At 42.0% G+C, this 16,926-nt stretch overlaps 1 protein-coding gene across 1 annotated transcript in view; it reads right to left on the bottom strand.

The window, feature by feature from the left end:
- Window positions 1-16,926, bottom strand: part of lcp2a (lymphocyte cytosolic protein 2a) — a 270,723-nt gene that overhangs the window by 38,588 nt on the left and 215,209 nt on the right. The window contains exons 10-15 of the mRNA XM_068043151.1: window positions 14,223-14,303; window positions 9,621-9,646; window positions 8,189-8,211; window positions 3,397-3,495; window positions 1,043-1,070; window positions 878-890 (exon numbers count right to left, since the gene is read on the bottom strand). Of these exons, the coding sequence (XP_067899252.1) occupies window positions 878-890; window positions 1,043-1,070; window positions 3,397-3,495; window positions 8,189-8,211; window positions 9,621-9,646; window positions 14,223-14,303 (270 nt within the window). The remainder of the gene's footprint in view (window positions 1-877; window positions 891-1,042; window positions 1,071-3,396; window positions 3,496-8,188; window positions 8,212-9,620; window positions 9,647-14,222; window positions 14,304-16,926) is intronic.

The raw sequence follows: 16,926 nt of genomic DNA, 5'->3' as shown, positions 1-16,926 counted from the left end.
TTGCTCAACTGTACAAGGCATTGGTGAGACCGCACCTGGAGTATTACATACGGTTTTGGTCCCTTTACTTGAGAAAGGATGTAGTTGCATTGGAGGCAGTTCAGAGGAGGTTCACTAGATTGATTCCAGAGATGGAGGGCTTTAAATATGAAGAGAGATTGAGCAGTTTAGGTCTTTACTCTCTGGAGTTTAGAAGAATGAGAGGAGATCTAATTGAGGTATATAAGATGATTAAGGGGATTGACAAAGTAGACATAGAGATGATGTTTATCTGGTGGGGCAATCTAGAACGAGAGGTCATAGCTTTAGGATAAGGGGTAGCAGATTTAAAACAGAGATGAGGAGAAATAACTTCTCTCAAAGAGTCGTGAGTCTGTGGAATTCACTACCCCAGAGTGCCGTGGATGCCGGGACATTGAGTAAATTTAAGGAGGAGATAGACAGATTTTTGATTAGCAATGGGTTGAAGGGTTATGGAGAACGGGCAGGAAAGTGGAGTTGAGGCAAGATGAGATCAGCCATGTTCGTATTGAATGGCGGAGCAGGCTCCAGGGGCTGAATTTCCTATTCCTGCTCCTAGTTCTTATGTTCTTATGAGTGACCCAATTTTTGAATATGTTACAATGCTCTTGTTTTATGAATCCCATGGGATTCTTGCCCAGCGAGTTAGGTTAAAATTATACCTAGAAGATTTTCTGAAAGTTGACAGTACTGCTGCTTGGAGCAGGGTGATAGGAGTGCCACATCTTCATAAATCAAATGTCACATTTACAATAATGAAGATCCTGCAATCTTGTTCTTATAAAGAATAAACAGACATACCACAGCACAAATACAGACAGAAGACAAGAGATATGTATGATGAATGTTTACTCACTATCTTCTTCTTCCTTAGAATAAAAAAAAATACTGTCAGAGGACATCCTTTAAATTCAATTTAGAGATTTAAAAAATCTGAAATTATGTCCAAGTCTACATTTTTATTTATGATTTATTTTAATTTGTTTTATTAAGCAATAAAACACATCTGGACCATACTTACGTCAAACCTTCTGTCTGGTATACTTGGTCTGAATAAAGAAAACAAACAGAGATTAATATTTCTTTAAATATTGAAAGGGCTTGTCTGAAAGGCAGTGCTCCAGACTAGATCAATAACCTGTCACCAGTGGGGTTCAGGTTTTAATCCAATTTGGGTTTAACTCTATGGCATCTGGTAGGGATCATTGTGGAGTGGGTTTAGCCCTGCCAATCTAGTAACCAGTCAGTGCAAGTCCACAGCACAAGACTGAACAATTCTCTGTTTACTGCTTCTTATTAATCAGGAACTGCACAACAATGATTATCCATTCAAATATAAAGCTAAGTTCTTCTAAGCGTGGATTCAGAAACCAATGTCAGCTTATTTACCAATTGAACATTGAGGTGTTTAAAAAACACTATTTGTTAACCTTCTGTTAATTAGGCATCTTAAAATGTGATGGACCAAAATATATTCCGCCTCCATTTGAAGTGTATTTCTCTTCCTTTGTGACACCCTGGGATGAGAGGCTGGACATGACATCTGTTCTTTGACAGCTGCCCAAATCAGGCCTGTGACCCTGTCTCTAGGAAATTCAACTAGAACACTATTGATAGATGTGACCGGTGTGGCAAAGTATTGGTCAGCTCAACAGCTCCCTTGAGGCCTGAAATCAGGAAGTCTGGTGAATCAAATAAACCCACATCTTTTATCCTGTCGTTCCATGATGCAACATAGTTGGACATCATTTATTGCGTCACTTGTTTTCCTTTGGCAAGGACATTCTAAAACAAGGGGCCATAAGTATAAGATGGACAGTATTAAATCCAACAGGACAGTTACCCAGAGAGTGGTGAGAATGTGGAACTCACTACCACAAGGAGTGCTTGAGGCAAATAGTATTTAAGGGAAAGCTAGGTAAACATCTCAGGGAGAAAGGAACAGATCGGGTTAGATGAAGTCTGGTTTTTATTATTTCCTTGAAATCGGGTCTTAAGAATAAGACGAGCAAATACCTGCTTTTCAAGAAATTTTTTTTTTAAATCTTCATTATGAGAAAATGTTGCACTCAGACTTATCCAATCTTAAAGCAGACAGAGCCCATTCCATCACTTGTACTTACTCCAGTTGTTTGAAAGAGTTACCCAATCAATCTTATTCCCCTGCTCTTTCCCCAATGTCCTGCAAATATTTCCTTTACAAGAATATATTAACTAAGGAATCCTAGGGAATTCATTGAGACTTCTTTACCAAGAGAGTGGTGAGAATGTGGAACTCTCTACCACAGCAATAGTCGAGATGAATAGTGGAAGATCTGAGGGAGAACGGAACTGAGGGTAATGCTAATGGAGTTAGATGAAGAAGAATGGAAGGAGGCTCGAGTGGGGCATGAACACCTGAATAGACTGGTCAGGCTGAATGGTCTGTTTCTGCTGAGTGATTCCAGCATTTCTTGTTTTTATTTCAGATTTCCAGCATCCGCAGTATTTTGCTTTTATTCCAAATATTTATTGCTTTTAGTATCTGTTCTGAATTTACTTTTCACTATCAGGCCTCTTGTCCTAAATATCTGATTTACTCCAAGGGAATGATGTGAGTTTTCTGAACAGTCAGTTCATATTGTACCTTGCTCTGTTGGGTGGAGAATGGGGTTGGATGCAGTCGTGAGAGTGCTAGTGTATTGCTGAGATGAGCTCATGGCTCCACTGGTTCTTGTTTTCAGCCTCATACATTATCGCCCCATGGCAACAGATCACTGAAAGCATTGGTTTGGAAGCATAAACCCATGAGGGTAATTTTGATTGTGTGATAATGTAAACGGGGTGTTAGCAAATCAGCACCGGGTTTACATCTCCCCCATTTATATTTCCATTGATGGGAGCAATGTAAAACAGGCTGATGAATCATTTTACACATTGTACAGGATCTACCCTCATGTACATAAACCCACCAGCACAGAGCTCTCACACACACCCACTGTACAAACTGTAATTAATCAATTAGATCACTAGCATTTGGACAGATATGAAAACTTGATTGTGCAGTCGAAGAGTTTTACAATACCTACTGACAGAAGAAACTGTTCCATGGGGTAATCATTACTGTAACCACCCATTTTATAGGTAAGGTTTGGGTGAGCTTTCACTGAATACTTGCACAGATTTGAATTTTCCATTCAACCTGCTCCAAAAACTGTGAACTCATATTTCTCTAGAAGGGAGTACAATTTCAGGTACATAGTCAATTTAGATCATTCTTTTGAAATTACTACTATGATTACTGTACTATGTGGTTAACACCCTCCCCACCCCATCCGCACCAACACAAGTATGTGCTGGAGTAATTAGGTTTGGGAGTTGATCATCAGCTCATACCTTGGAGACCTCCATCCTAATGTTGAATTACTTCTGTCCACTGCCGTGCTTGGTTTCGGCATCCTAAAGGACGGATCGGGTCTGTTGGCAAAAGGCGGTCTACACAAATTGAAAGGAATTATTTACAAAGTGAAGGATAACTGACAGAAGAACTTACGGCTATTACTATTGTGTCAGCTTGGTTCAGTAACAGCACTCTCGCCTCATTCATTTCCGCTCCACTGCAGGACTTGAGAACCAATCTAGGCTGACACTTCACCGCAGTACTGTGGGGATGCGGCACTGTTGGAGGTGCCGTCATTTGGTTGAGATGTTAAACTGAGGCCCTGTCTGCCCATTCAGGTGGGCGTAAAAGATCTCAATGCACTATTTGAAGAAGAGCTGGGGGGTTGTCCCGGCCAACATTTATCCAACAGACCAAAACTGAATAATTGGTCACTTATCTCATTGCTGTTTGTGGGATCTTGCTGTGCAACATTTGGTTTCACAATAGTGACAACACTTTAAAAGTACTTCATTGATGTTAGGACTCTCTGAGGCCATGACAGGAGCTTTATAAAAGTTCTTCTTCTTGAGTTATACAGACCAGGAAAGATCCGAGGATGACTCCTGGTCTGTGTTGATCTGAGTCTAGTTGACAATAGAAATTGGCCTCAATGTTTCTCAGATAATGAGGGCAGGAAAAAACCAGCAAAGATTTCTGCTCTTGATCACAATTTCCCTGCTTGAGACATGGTTAGTGAGTGAAGACAGGATCAGGCCCTTCAGTGATGCCCATTCTGGTAGGATAGCTGGTGGGCACTCAGTGTGAAGGGTGCCTACCCAGGTTAGGTATGAGAGGGCTTTCAGCAAATGGGGGAATGTATCCCTTCATAATTTATGGGCTTTGGACAAAGACTAGAATATACAACTAAAAAACAGCTGTTTAGATTACTCTGGTGTCCCTTTTGTATTTCACGAGCAATCCTGACCAATTCTTGAGGTTTCTAAAATTTATAAACGGGTCCTGCGACTCTATCATCCTGGGCAATTCCTTCATTGTTTAATGTGTTTGAATGAGATTGCCCACTGTCAGGCAAGCCCCCCCCCCCCCCCACCCCCGCCACGTGCCATGATTTCACCACATGAACATTAAAACTTAAAATTGCAAGCCCCTGACTGGAAAGACATTTGCATAGTAACTGACATGTTGGAACAATGGGGACCCAGTCTTTTGCTTCCCCAATACACAGAAGAAGTGGTCAGACCAGTTTTAGTCACATGACTGACTGACTGTTGGAGTTTTTTTGAATTTGAACTTCCAACAGGGAAAGAACTCAGAAAGCACTTTTCTCCTGGACTGAGAAGACCTCTCTCCTGTCTGCTCTCATCTCCCTCTCACCAATATCGGAAACCATTGAAGACATATGAACCCCAAGAGAGAAAAGTATCTTACAGTGAACAAAGTTTAAGAAGAATATTGTGCCCCAACAAGAAGTAAAAGCTGTCTACAATCAAGGACTCTACGGCGAGCTGGACACAGAAGCTGTAACAAGAAACCCCCTTTAGAGACTGCCTCAAACCTCTCCATTTTAATTTTCTTCTACTCTTTTCTGTCCCTATTTGCATGTGTGTATCGTGTGTGCATGCTAGCGTGGGCGTGTCATATATCCGTAGGCGTTAACCATATTAAAGTTTAAGTTTAAGGTTTAATAAATTTCACTTTTCTCCTTTAAACTGAAGAAAGTCTGCTTATGCTCATTTCTTTGCCTAAGACCAGGTGAAGATAGTAAAAGACCCGTAGACCACCTTTCCCACCTGGTCGTAACATGACCATCATGTTTTCTAAATTCTGCAATCATCTTTGTCAACATTCTTTCAGCCAATGGAATAATAGATCATAGATAGCCCCAACAATCATAGTTAAAGGGATGGGAGAATCTCTCGAGCACTTTTATTCAAAGGAAGAATATATCAGGATTGTGAAAAATCTGATTTTTCTTACCAACTTGGAAACTGCTGTTGTTGGGTTTCCTTTTCACACCTTATCAAATGTACCTAGGACATGTGTTCACCCGTTCTTTACATTCACCAGCTGGGATAGGCGCACAGCATCCTCCTTTACCCTACCCGCTTTTCCTCTTGAAGAAAGATTTGCATTTCTGTAGCACCTTTCACAACCTCGGGATATCCCAAAGCACATCAAGGCCAATGAAAAGTTTTTGAAGTGTAGTCACTGTTTTAATGTAGGAAACAGAGGAGCCAATTTGTGCACAGCAAGCTCCCACAGTGATAATGACGAGATAATCTGTTTTATTGATGTTGGTTGAGTTATAAGTAGTGGCATGAGATCTTTTACATCCAATAGAGAGGGCAGATGGAGCCTTAGCTTAATGCCTCATCTGAACTCTGGCATCTCCAACAGTGCAGCACTCCCTCAGTACTGCACTGGAGTGTGAACTGGATTAGGTGCTCATGTCTCTGGAGTGGGTCTTGAAGTCAATTTAGGCTACAAGTCTCTCCTCATGGTGTCTTTTGGAGGGTTGGGGTGATGTGCAACAGTGCTTCCACATTCGGGATGGCAGAAAACAATGTGTAAGCTTGAACTGGTCTGAATACACAGCCTACAGTTCAACTGGACAGTGATCTCAATTGCTGCACCACCTAATCCCAAATATAGTTCATTCAACTAACCACACAGGTCGTTCAAAACAGAATTAAAAACACACATTTCTCATTCATGTTAATGATTCTATTTTAGAAGCTGAAGCCAAAGGTCAAATTCACAGATGATTCAAGTATGCAACAACAGTCATTGAAATTTAATGCAGACAAGTGTGACATAAGAAGAAAGTACTGAGTAACTTAAGTACTCCGTGAATTATGTTGTAATGACCAAGGATGATTTTGAGAACTAGCAGTTTTACAAAACTTAGCACAGGAGTTGCAACACCTGTTCTTTTACCTCTTCCCTTCCTACCATCCAGGGCCCCAAACACTCCTTCCAAGTGAGACAGCGATTTACTTGTACTTCTTTCAATTTATTATACTGTATTTGCTGCTCACAATATGGTTTCCTCTACACTTGGGAGACTAAACGCAGTCTGGGAGACCACTTTGTGGAACACCTCCGCTCAGTCCACGATTGCAATCCCGGGCTTCCGTCAGCCTGTCATTTTAATTCTCTACCTTGCTCTCACACTGACCTCTCTGTCCTTGGCCTCCTGCAATGTTCATTGAAGCTCAATGCGAGCTTGAGGAACAGAAGCTCATCTTTCGATTAAGCACTTTACAGCTTTCCGGACTCAAAATTGAGTTCAACAATTTCAGTGCACAATCTCTGCACCCCCCCCCCCCCCCCCCCGGTTTTGTTTCCTTTTCTTTGTGTGTTTCGGTCTTAATCTTATTTTTGCTTTTGGGTGGCAGCACACCTCCTCCAAGAATATCTTTTGTTTCTGCGTTTCTTTTCTTGCCCCATCACCACACCCTTTGACCCTGCATGATTAACTCATCTGTCATTTAATCTCTCCTGTCTTCCACCCTATCACTGACCTTCACTTTTGTTCCCCCCCACCACCCCACCCCCCCAACAACCCAATTCACTTGTTTAAAACCTATTATATTTCTAACTTTTCCCAATTTTGATGAAAGGTCATTGACCTGAAGTGTAAACTCCGTTTCTCTCTCCACAGATACTACCAGACCTGCTGAGTATTTCCAGCATTTTCTGGCTTTATTTCAGATTTCCAGCACCTGCAGTATTTTTCTCTTGTTTTGGTCATCAACATGTCCGATAGTTGTCGATCAGTAATCAGCTTATCAAATAGAATGGTTAACTATCTAGACAATACAGTAAAATACAAGTGCGAGGAAGTCATGCTTAAACTGGTCAGACTACACACCGAGAGCCATGTTCATGAAGACACAAAGTATTCGAGTCCTGGTGTTGGAGTAGAGGAACCATGAGATTTGATCCCTCATATTGGGAAGCTGAGTTATGAGGAATGACTGGAACACCTGGGCTTTATAGACTTCACAGATGCAGATTCACCAGAGTGACACCAGAGTTTGTGTGGTTAAATTTTGAGGACAGGGTGTATACATTTTGCTTGTATTCCCTTGAGTACAGATTGAGGGGTGATCTGATCAACGTGTTCATAGTATCATAGAATAGATACAGGACAAAAGGAGGCCATTTGACCCATCGTGTCTCTGCCGGGTCTCTAGGGTCAGCTAATCTCACTCCCCTAATCTCATTATAGGGTATCTACAGAGAAACAATCTCCTCTGGTGGAGGAAACCAGAATAAGGGGACATGACCTTAAAATTAGAGCCAGGCCATTCAGTGGTAATGTCAAAAAGCACTCACTCATACAAAAGGTAGAGAAAATCTGGAACTCTCTCCCCAAAAAGGCTGTGCGCAATGGATCAAATGGAAATTTCAAGACTGGGATTGATAGATTTTTGCTGGGCAAGGGTATCAAGGGATATGGAGCAATGTTGGGAAGATGGAACGGAGGTGTAGACCAACCACGGTCTAACTGAATGGTGAAACAGACTTGAGGGGCTGAATGGCCTCCTCTGTTCCTATGAAAGCAAGTGACTGACAGGCGGCCTTGTGGGCTTTCCTCTGCTTTGTGCACAGTGCTAACTGAGCTCACAGGTGCAAAGCACAGGGGAAATTGGTGGAGACCTGGGCATAGGACCTGAACCTGGATATCCTGGTTCATGTGGGCCCCAGCTGACCAGTGCTCAAGCGGAGGAGGGAAGGTGAGTTGGTCGAGTGAAGAGATAAATCTGGAACACTGCTTACCTGGGTGGTCCTGGCATGGCAGGCTGAGAAAACAGAAAAACACATTGATAATAAAGCTACCTTGAATGTTTATAATGAAACATTGAACAGATGAGGTGATGGTCAAACCCAATTTACTTTGTGAAATGGTCAGTTGTAAATGTTATTAAGTGTGTTCTCTCCCCTCCTTCTTGACTGGATTGTCTTGTCTGACATCTTCTTGTTTGGTGGGCAGAAGGAATGGGAAATGGGCTTGCTGGAGAAACTTTGAGTCTGGGCTATTTTAACTCTCACGCCTTTCCTTGTGGGACATGGTCTTCTTCGTCTTCCCAGCAGGTCCTGGGTCGCTTCAGCTTGAAGGGAAAAATATTGCAGCTTCCCTTGCTCAGAGGTTAAAATCGTAGTTGGGGGCCCACAATATCATCAAAATTCTCTGCCTGAATAAAAACCGTGTCCAGTAGGATCTGGGTGACTTTTGGTAACCAAAGGGAATTTTAATTGCCCACCTGAGCGGAAAGGATTAAACTAGCCCCCAAAGTGATAGTAAGTCACCAGATACAAAAAATATAGATACCTGATGACCTATTAATAGTCAGATGGAGTAGCTGGACCCCAATCTGGTAACTTACATGTCTTACAGTCACATATTTATTGCCCTTGCTACCATACAGTCCTATGCTTCCACACCTCAACATGTAAATGGCTTTCACTCATGTTGGCCACACCAATCATTGTCAGAGTGCTCAGTCACATATGACGATCAAACAGACACTGCCTGTAACTTGCCTTTCTCCTCATTTTTTGTTTCACATTTCTAAACCTTTGCCGACTTTCTTTTTGGATGAGACTCAGTCTCAATGTGATCTGGGATCAGTTGCTTTTCCATTATGAATTTTGGCATTGCATTGGCTCAAATGGAACTGCTCTAAGTGAATCTTACCTAGACAATTTACCCAACAAATCCCTCCTCCCATTCCACACTGGCACATCCACTGCAGGCTCTCCTGCACCTATGATTTTGTGGATGAGTGTGAAAGGCAGAAATCAAATTCACCAGAAGTCCAATTTTATATTAACACAACAATAAAATAAGGCTCATGGGCTTTGATGTTATAGCAGTACAAACGAATTCAGCACTATTGTCTCATTAATACAATTTTCATCATTTGACTTCATTGAAGGCAAGCCAGGATTACATAATGTTTATATACATTAAAAAAATCTCTGAAATTAATGAAAAGGTTCTTAATATTTAGGGAAATATTTCAGGAATTATTTATAGAAAATAAAGTGTTTTCTTTCTGCATTACCCTTACTTTCTTTATAAAAGGAAAGCATACCTCATGCTTATTCTTGAAGATAAATGACTCAGGTTTGCCCCTGAGACACACACACAATGAAATGGAGACAAATGGGGGTTTCACTCAGATAATGCGATGAAACATTTTCTTACCTTGTCTAGAAATGGAGATTTCTTTGCTGTAAAAATAAAGCAATTCAGAAATAAGATGTATTAATATTCCACATGATACATAAATTACAGATCGGAAGATGGAAGTTTTCAGATATCAGACAAATAGATATTTCTGCATGAGCGAACAGCACAGAGTTTGGTAATTAGGTATGTATTATGTGTATATGTTCATTGCATGTTTGTTGAAAGGCAAGTGATCACAATTCATATCAAGCATGCCAAATCTCATGTCACCATTATAATGGGACTGACTAGCCAGTTGTGACACAGCATTGGTAATAAAGCACACCATACAATTGCTGCTACAAAACAGAACAGGTATATTTCCTGCAATCTGGCAAACACGTTCTTAATATGGAATTCATGAGTGAAGTGATGGACCTACTTAACAGTTAGTGATTGACAAACTGGCAATGATGCTCCGTGTTCTTACTGTGGGTTGAAATGGCCTTTGGTCAATCTGAAATCAAGCTATACTTGGTCAATCTGAATCCACAATCATCCCCAGACATTCAATTCAACAAAATTAATCAGAAGAATCAACACTTAACTCAGATTTATTCCAATTTCTTTGTAACTACAGGCTAATGGCTGGTGTACAACTTTCTGCAGGTGTTCCTATAAATGACTAAAATTCAAAGCTCGGAATTGCCAACAGACGCAATGACTTTAAGCTTACACACCAGTGCCATTTTGGACATTTACAGTTATACAGAAGCATAAACTGGCAGTTGGACTTGAAGTCTGTATCTCTCTGTTCACCAACACATCTCAGAATTTAATCCTCCCTTGGACAAAGTAAGACAAAACAAATTTAGGAAACTACATGAAAAGGTAAAGTGCAGCTTTAGAGCACCTTCAATATCAGTTGTTGCATCAAACAGTAAACATGGACACCACAGCTTTCATCAGCTCCTTCCTATAGAAGTGAGCATTCATATGTACATATTGAAGCTGCTGCTGTCTTTGGACCAGAGCCCATCATGCTGCTGTGTCTACTCTGAAGGTGCACGGAGGATTAGTGAAACATTAATGATCATCACCTCCCTTCAGGAGTCCTGTCTCATGTGAGATAGAAAATATAGTTGCTGTTTTTTTCCTTTAGAAGTTATTTTGCAAAGTGGATTACAGTTGTTCTTCTCTAATGATCTTATCAGTAGTCCATGTTTACTTCACAGGTCTGTGGTCTGTGTTCCTCCCAGAGCTCATTTGGAGACCACATTTCCTTAATCAGTCACACACAGCTTGAACAGTAAGTGGAGTGTTTTTAAAATGTGTTTTTTCTCTTTAGACCATATGAATACTCCCTCCCAAGAGACAGAGCGATGCAATGGGTCAGCACACTGCCCATTGAAATTCACTCAAACACAAAATAAATTTGACTTGTGTCATGAAGATGCTATGCTGAACGATGATTTTAAATTCATCGGTTGGAAACCTAAATTCAACTTTTAAAAAGAAAGCAGCGAAGATGGCCACCACAATTTGCATTGAAATACCACACATTCCATAGGTATCGAGGTGGAGATGCATGTCTGAAAGCCCTCATCCAGAACAATGTCTTGAACAGTTTGATTGAGCTACTTGGTATCACCTTCATGAGCAAGATATTCCAAGCCATCTCGGAATATTAACATGAGTGGAGACAAAACTTCAAAGAGTAAACACTGAAACAATGAAACCTGAGAGAGATTGGAATTTTTAGACTTGGATCTCATTAAAGTGCAAAAGGGAATACACTGTGGCCACCTCTACGAGCCAGAAACTTCAGGGCCACGAGTTCATCAGGAAGACAACTGAATTACCAGACTCTACAGACTGTATGTTCTTTAATTTGTTCTGGACTCTAATCGAACCAATCTATCTCACTTCACACTAACCTGTTTGTGTGTGTGTGATTCTCACGTGGGTGTGTGTGTGAAAGTTAATTATTACTTTACATAATTTGGGTTTTGATTTTAATTACATTCTTGTTTAAACTCAAGAAAACCTCTCTGATTGGTTCTTCTATGATCGTAGCACCTGAAAGGGTTAAACACTCACTGAATTGGTAAGCACATCCACAATTTAAAAGAAATAAACCCTATTGTGGTCAAACAAGGAGAGGGACAAGAGGGGAGCCTTTCGACCCCTCCTCACTTGATTGTAACACTTGTGATATTCTGCTGAGATGCCGTCTTTCAGATGAGACATTAAATCAAGGTCCGCCAGCCCTCTCAGATGGATGCAAAAGATCCCACGGCACTACTTCAAAGAAGAGCAGGGGAATATTGACCAATATTTATCCCTCAACTAACATCATTGTCCAAACATGGAAAAAAGAGCTGAACTCAAGAGTGAGGTGAAAGTAATTGCCTTGGATATCAAGGCAGCATTTGACCAAAAGTGACATCAAGGAGCCCCAGTCAAATTGAATTCAATGGGAAACAGGGGGAAAACTCACCACTGGTTGGAGTCATACCTAGCACAAATAAAGATGGATGTGATTGTTGGAGGCCAATCACCTCAGCCCCAAGACATCACTGCAGGAGTCTCTCGGGATAGTGTCCTAGGCCCAACCATCTTCAGCTGCTTTATCAATGACCTTCCCTTCATTATAAAGTCAGAAGTGGGGATGTTCGCTGATTGTACAATATTCAGCACCATTTGTTACTCCTCAGATACTGAAGCAGTCCATGTCCATGCGCAGCAAGACCAGGACAATATCCAGGCTTCGTCTGATAAGTGGCAAGCAATATTCATGTCATACAAGTGCCAGGCAATGACTATCTCCAACAAGAGAGAATCTAACCATCTCCCCTTGACATTCAACAGAATTACCATCATTAAATCCCCCACCATTCTGAGGGTTACCATTGACCAGAAACTGAACTAGACCAGCCATATAAATACTGTGGCTACAAGAGCAGGTCAGAGGCTGGGTATTCTGAGGAGAGTGACTCACCTCCTGACTCCCAAAGTGTGTCCACCATCTCCAAGGCACAAGTCAGGAGTGTGATGGAATACTCTCCGCTTGCCTGGATGAGTGCAGCTCCAACAACACTCAAGAAGCTCGACACCATCCAGAACAAAACAGCCCGCTTGATCGGCACCCTATCCATCACCTTCAACATTCTCTCCCTCCACCACTGATTCACAGCAACAGCAGTGTGTACCATCTACAAGGTGCACTGCAGCAATTCGCCAAGCCTCCTTCAACAGCACCTTCCAAACCCATGACCTCTACCACCTAGAAGGGCCAGGGAAGCAAGCACATGGGAACACTCTCAAAGCTCAGATCTGCTCAAGGTCATCCTGCAAGTCCCTCTGCAGTCTCCCTGACTGAAAGTCAGCAGCCTTCCACCAAGTTCCGCTTCAAGTCCTACATCATCATCCTGAATCGGAACGATATCGCTGTTCCATCACTGTCATTGAGTCAACATCCAGGAATTCCCTCCCTTGCACCTACACCAGATGGGCTGCACCATCTTTTCAAGGGAAATTAGGATGGGCATTAAATGGTGGCCTTGTCAATGTTGTTCACATCCCATGAAGGAATAAAAAAAAGTCTGTTACTCACTATTTTGAATGGGCTGACAGCTGCACTATAATAGAAGCTGCGATCCAGGCACATTGTTTTAAGAAAATTGGAAAAAGAACCAGTGGGAAGATGATGAAAATTTTTTTTTTTACAAAGCATTCTGTTGTGATCTGGAATGCAGTGCCTGCAAGGGTGGTAGAAGCAGATTCAGTACTAACTTTCAAAAGGGAATCGGATATGTACCTGAAAAGGAAACATTTACAGGGCTGTGGGGAAAGGGTGGGGAAGTGGGACTAATTGGATAGCTCTTTTGGGCTAAACAATTCTATAAAATAAGAGGCGAAAAGATTTTATACCAATGCATGTGGGTGTTAATAAGGAGGTACAACTTCACCTCACAATAAACATGTTCAAGCAGACAGACATTAGAATGGATGTTTGCAATTGCAACGTTTAAAGAGTCAGTTCATAAAAAAGCTTATTTTAGTGGAAGATAGGGAAAAGCGATGTGTAATTTTCATCATGATGACATGACTTATGCTTGCTGATGTGATAAAGAAGGTTTGTTACATTAATGTAATTAATTTAAATGCCTATATTATAATGAACATTGCTCACTGCTGTTACTTTACCCAACCTTGTCAACAGCGCCTTACCCAGGTAACGGGAGCTATAACAACAACGTGCATTTATACAGTGCTCTTAAAGTCCCAAGGTGCTTTACAGCAGCGTAATCAGACAGGAGTTAACACCCGGCCACAAAAGGAGATATTTGGACAGGTGACCAAATGCCTGGCCAAGGAGGTGGGTTGTAAGGAAGGTTTTAAAGGAGGAGAGAGAGGTGAAGAGATGGAGAGGCTTTGGGAGGAAATTTCAGAAATTAGAGTCAGACTGTTGAAGCCACGGCTGCCAATGGTGTGGTGAATTAAGTGGGGCCCTCATTAATTTGCTACTGGGAGCGTAGTCCAGTGGAGGTATGTAGTGCTGCTGCAGCATTAAAGTGGATGCAGTTTCAAGTACAGAAAAAGATTTGAGAGGAAATATCTATGAATAACACTTACCCATTGAAGGGGAATCTTTTTCACTGTGTCCGGAGCCTGGCTGGTCTAAAGCAGGTTTCCTACTTCTGTCAACCATGGGAGCTGCAAGGAAATAGTTAACATGACTGAAGAACTGCTGAAACCCAAAGATACTTTCAAACTTAGTGTGAATGCCAATAAAGCGTGACTCATTGGAACGGTAGGCTTTGTGTTGTAACCCAAGGAACTAGCAAAATAATTCTGCGTGCATTTTTCTTCAGATGGGCTTCCCAGTCTCACTGAGAGCAAGAAGTGAAGGACAAGAAGGAGGATCAGAACACAAGCTTACCTAAAGGGATGATCTAATTGAGGTGTTTAAGAGGATTAAAGGAATTGATTGGGTAGATAGAGAGAAATTATTTCCTCTGGTGGAGAGTCCATCCAGAACAAGGGGGCAGAACCTTCAAATTAGAGCTAGTTTGTTAGGGGTGGTGTTAAGAAGCACTTCTTCAGTCAAAGGATTGCGGATAACTGGAACTCTTCTCTAAAATCTTTTGAGGTGGGGGTCAATTGAAAATTCCATAACTGAGGTAGGTTTTGTTAGGGCATTATGGGTTATGGAACCAAGGTTATGGAGTTATGATACAGATTAATCATGATCCAATTGAATGTGAACTAGCTCGAGGGGCTGAATGGCCTCCGTTCCAATGTTCTTTCCAGTGTTCCTATGCAATTTTCACATCCGTGGATCAATGTACAAATCAGTGGATCAATGTACAGATTTTTATAACACCATAACTTGGTGAAGCTGGTTGATTTTAGGAACAAATAAGAAAGGTTCTTTGTTTTATTTCTGCAACGAAACACTAAAAGTTGTATGATAAATGGGCTACGTTTAGGTTTCTAAGTAATAATTGTAAGAGACTTTAATCGGTGATCTGAGCACAAATTGTACCCAAATTTTCACTAATCCTGAGAAACTTTGTTCCTCAAGCTTCCGCTCAAATTTATTCATCTGCCATGAACCACCACAATCAGGCAGAATTTTAAAATGTATTTAAAAAAATTGCTTTCAAAACTATTTCTTCAAGAATGGTAACTTGGTGCAGCTTATTTCAGACAGCTGAAAAGGGGTTTTTCACAAAAAAATAAGCATTTTACTCTATACACTGAGTGTATTGTAGGCAAATTTGTGGACAATACAAAGTTAGGTAGGAAAACAAGCTGTGGGAACACAGGGCATGATTTTGTGTAGGAGGTGAGGTTCCCAGTGTGTGCCAAAAAGGCCGGAGTCCCACCTCAGCCTTTTCCTGCCCCCGGCCACCACTCCGCAGAGTGATCCTCCAGTCTTTTTCCATAAAAATTTCACGATCAGGGATCCAACCCTTTAAAGATGGGGATTCCACTTCCAGGAGGGCCAGTAGTATCAGCAGCGCCATCAGGAGAGATGGCCATTACTAGTACTGCAGAGGCCTTAGACCCAGGCCCAGCACTGGAACCCCAGAGCAGAAGTGTGTGAGGCAGGTTCGTCGGGTCCAGTCCAAAAGGCCCCAGCAATGTGGGGGGAGGGTGCGGGTAGTCATGCAGTCCAGGGGCAGGGGGGCCCCGGTCCCGTAGGGTGAAGTGGTTCCTGGTGGGGGTCATCCGTGGGCCACGGATTGCCCACGGAGGAGGGAACCTCCCAACGGCTACAGACAGGGCGCTTTGTGTTCTAAGGCGACCTCCCTGCATGTCAGAGGGCCTCAATTGGCCTCTGGGTGGAAGGCTATCGTCAGCCTTACCCAACCTCGGGAGGATCGCTTGATAACAGGCCCTCTGCCCCCCGCCACCTCAAAACTCCATGCCCCTAAGATTCCAACCTCTGCCTCAGTGGGGGAACCAATAAAATCCCGGCCACAAAGTGTCTGCAAAGAGATCTGGATAGGTTAAGTGAGTGGGCAAAAGTTTGGCAGATGGAGTATAATGTGGCAAAGTGTGAGGTTGTCCACTTTGGCAGGAAAATAGAAAAGCAGAATATTACTTAAATGGAGAGAGATTGCAGAATACTGCGGTACAGAGGGATTTGGGTGTCCTTGTATGTGAATGACAAAAAGTGAGCATGCAGGTACAGCAAGTAGGAAGGCAAATGGAATGTTGACCTTTATTGCAAGGGGAATGGAGTATAAAAGTAGGAAAGTCTTGCTACAACTGTACAGGGTATTGGTGAGACCACACCTAGAGTACTGCATTCATTTTGGTCTCCTTACTTAAGGAGGGATATTCAGAGGAGTTTCACTAGGCTGATTCCTGGGATGAAGGGGTTATTTTCTGGGAAAGGTTTGAGCAGGTTGGGCACATACTCATTGGAGTTTAGAAGAATGAAAGGTGATCTTATTGAAACATATAAAATTCTTAGGGGTCTTGACAGCGTAGATGCTGAGAGGATGTTTCCCTTTGGGGGGAATCTAAAACGGGGGTGGGGGGGCATAGTTTCAAAATAAGGGGTCTCTCTTTAAAGATGGGTTTGAGGAGGAATTCCTTCTCTCAGAGGGTTATTAATCTTTGGAATTCTCTTCTCCAGAGAGCAGTGGAGGCTGGGTCATTGAATATATTCAAGACTGAATTAGACAGATTTTTGATCTACAAGGGAGTGAAGGGTCATGGGGAGCAGGCAGGAAAGTGGAGTTAAGGCCACAATCAGATCAGCTATGATCTTATTGAATGGCGGAGCAGGCTCGAAGGGCCTCCTACTTCTTGTGATCTTATG

Source organism: Heterodontus francisci, chromosome 12, assembly GCF_036365525.1.
Source record: "Heterodontus francisci isolate sHetFra1 chromosome 12, sHetFra1.hap1, whole genome shotgun sequence".
Lineage (NCBI taxonomy): Eukaryota > Metazoa > Chordata > Chondrichthyes > Heterodontiformes > Heterodontidae > Heterodontus > Heterodontus francisci.
The sequence above is the reverse complement of the archived record's forward strand: the minus strand, read 5'-3'. Positions and strand labels throughout refer to the sequence as shown.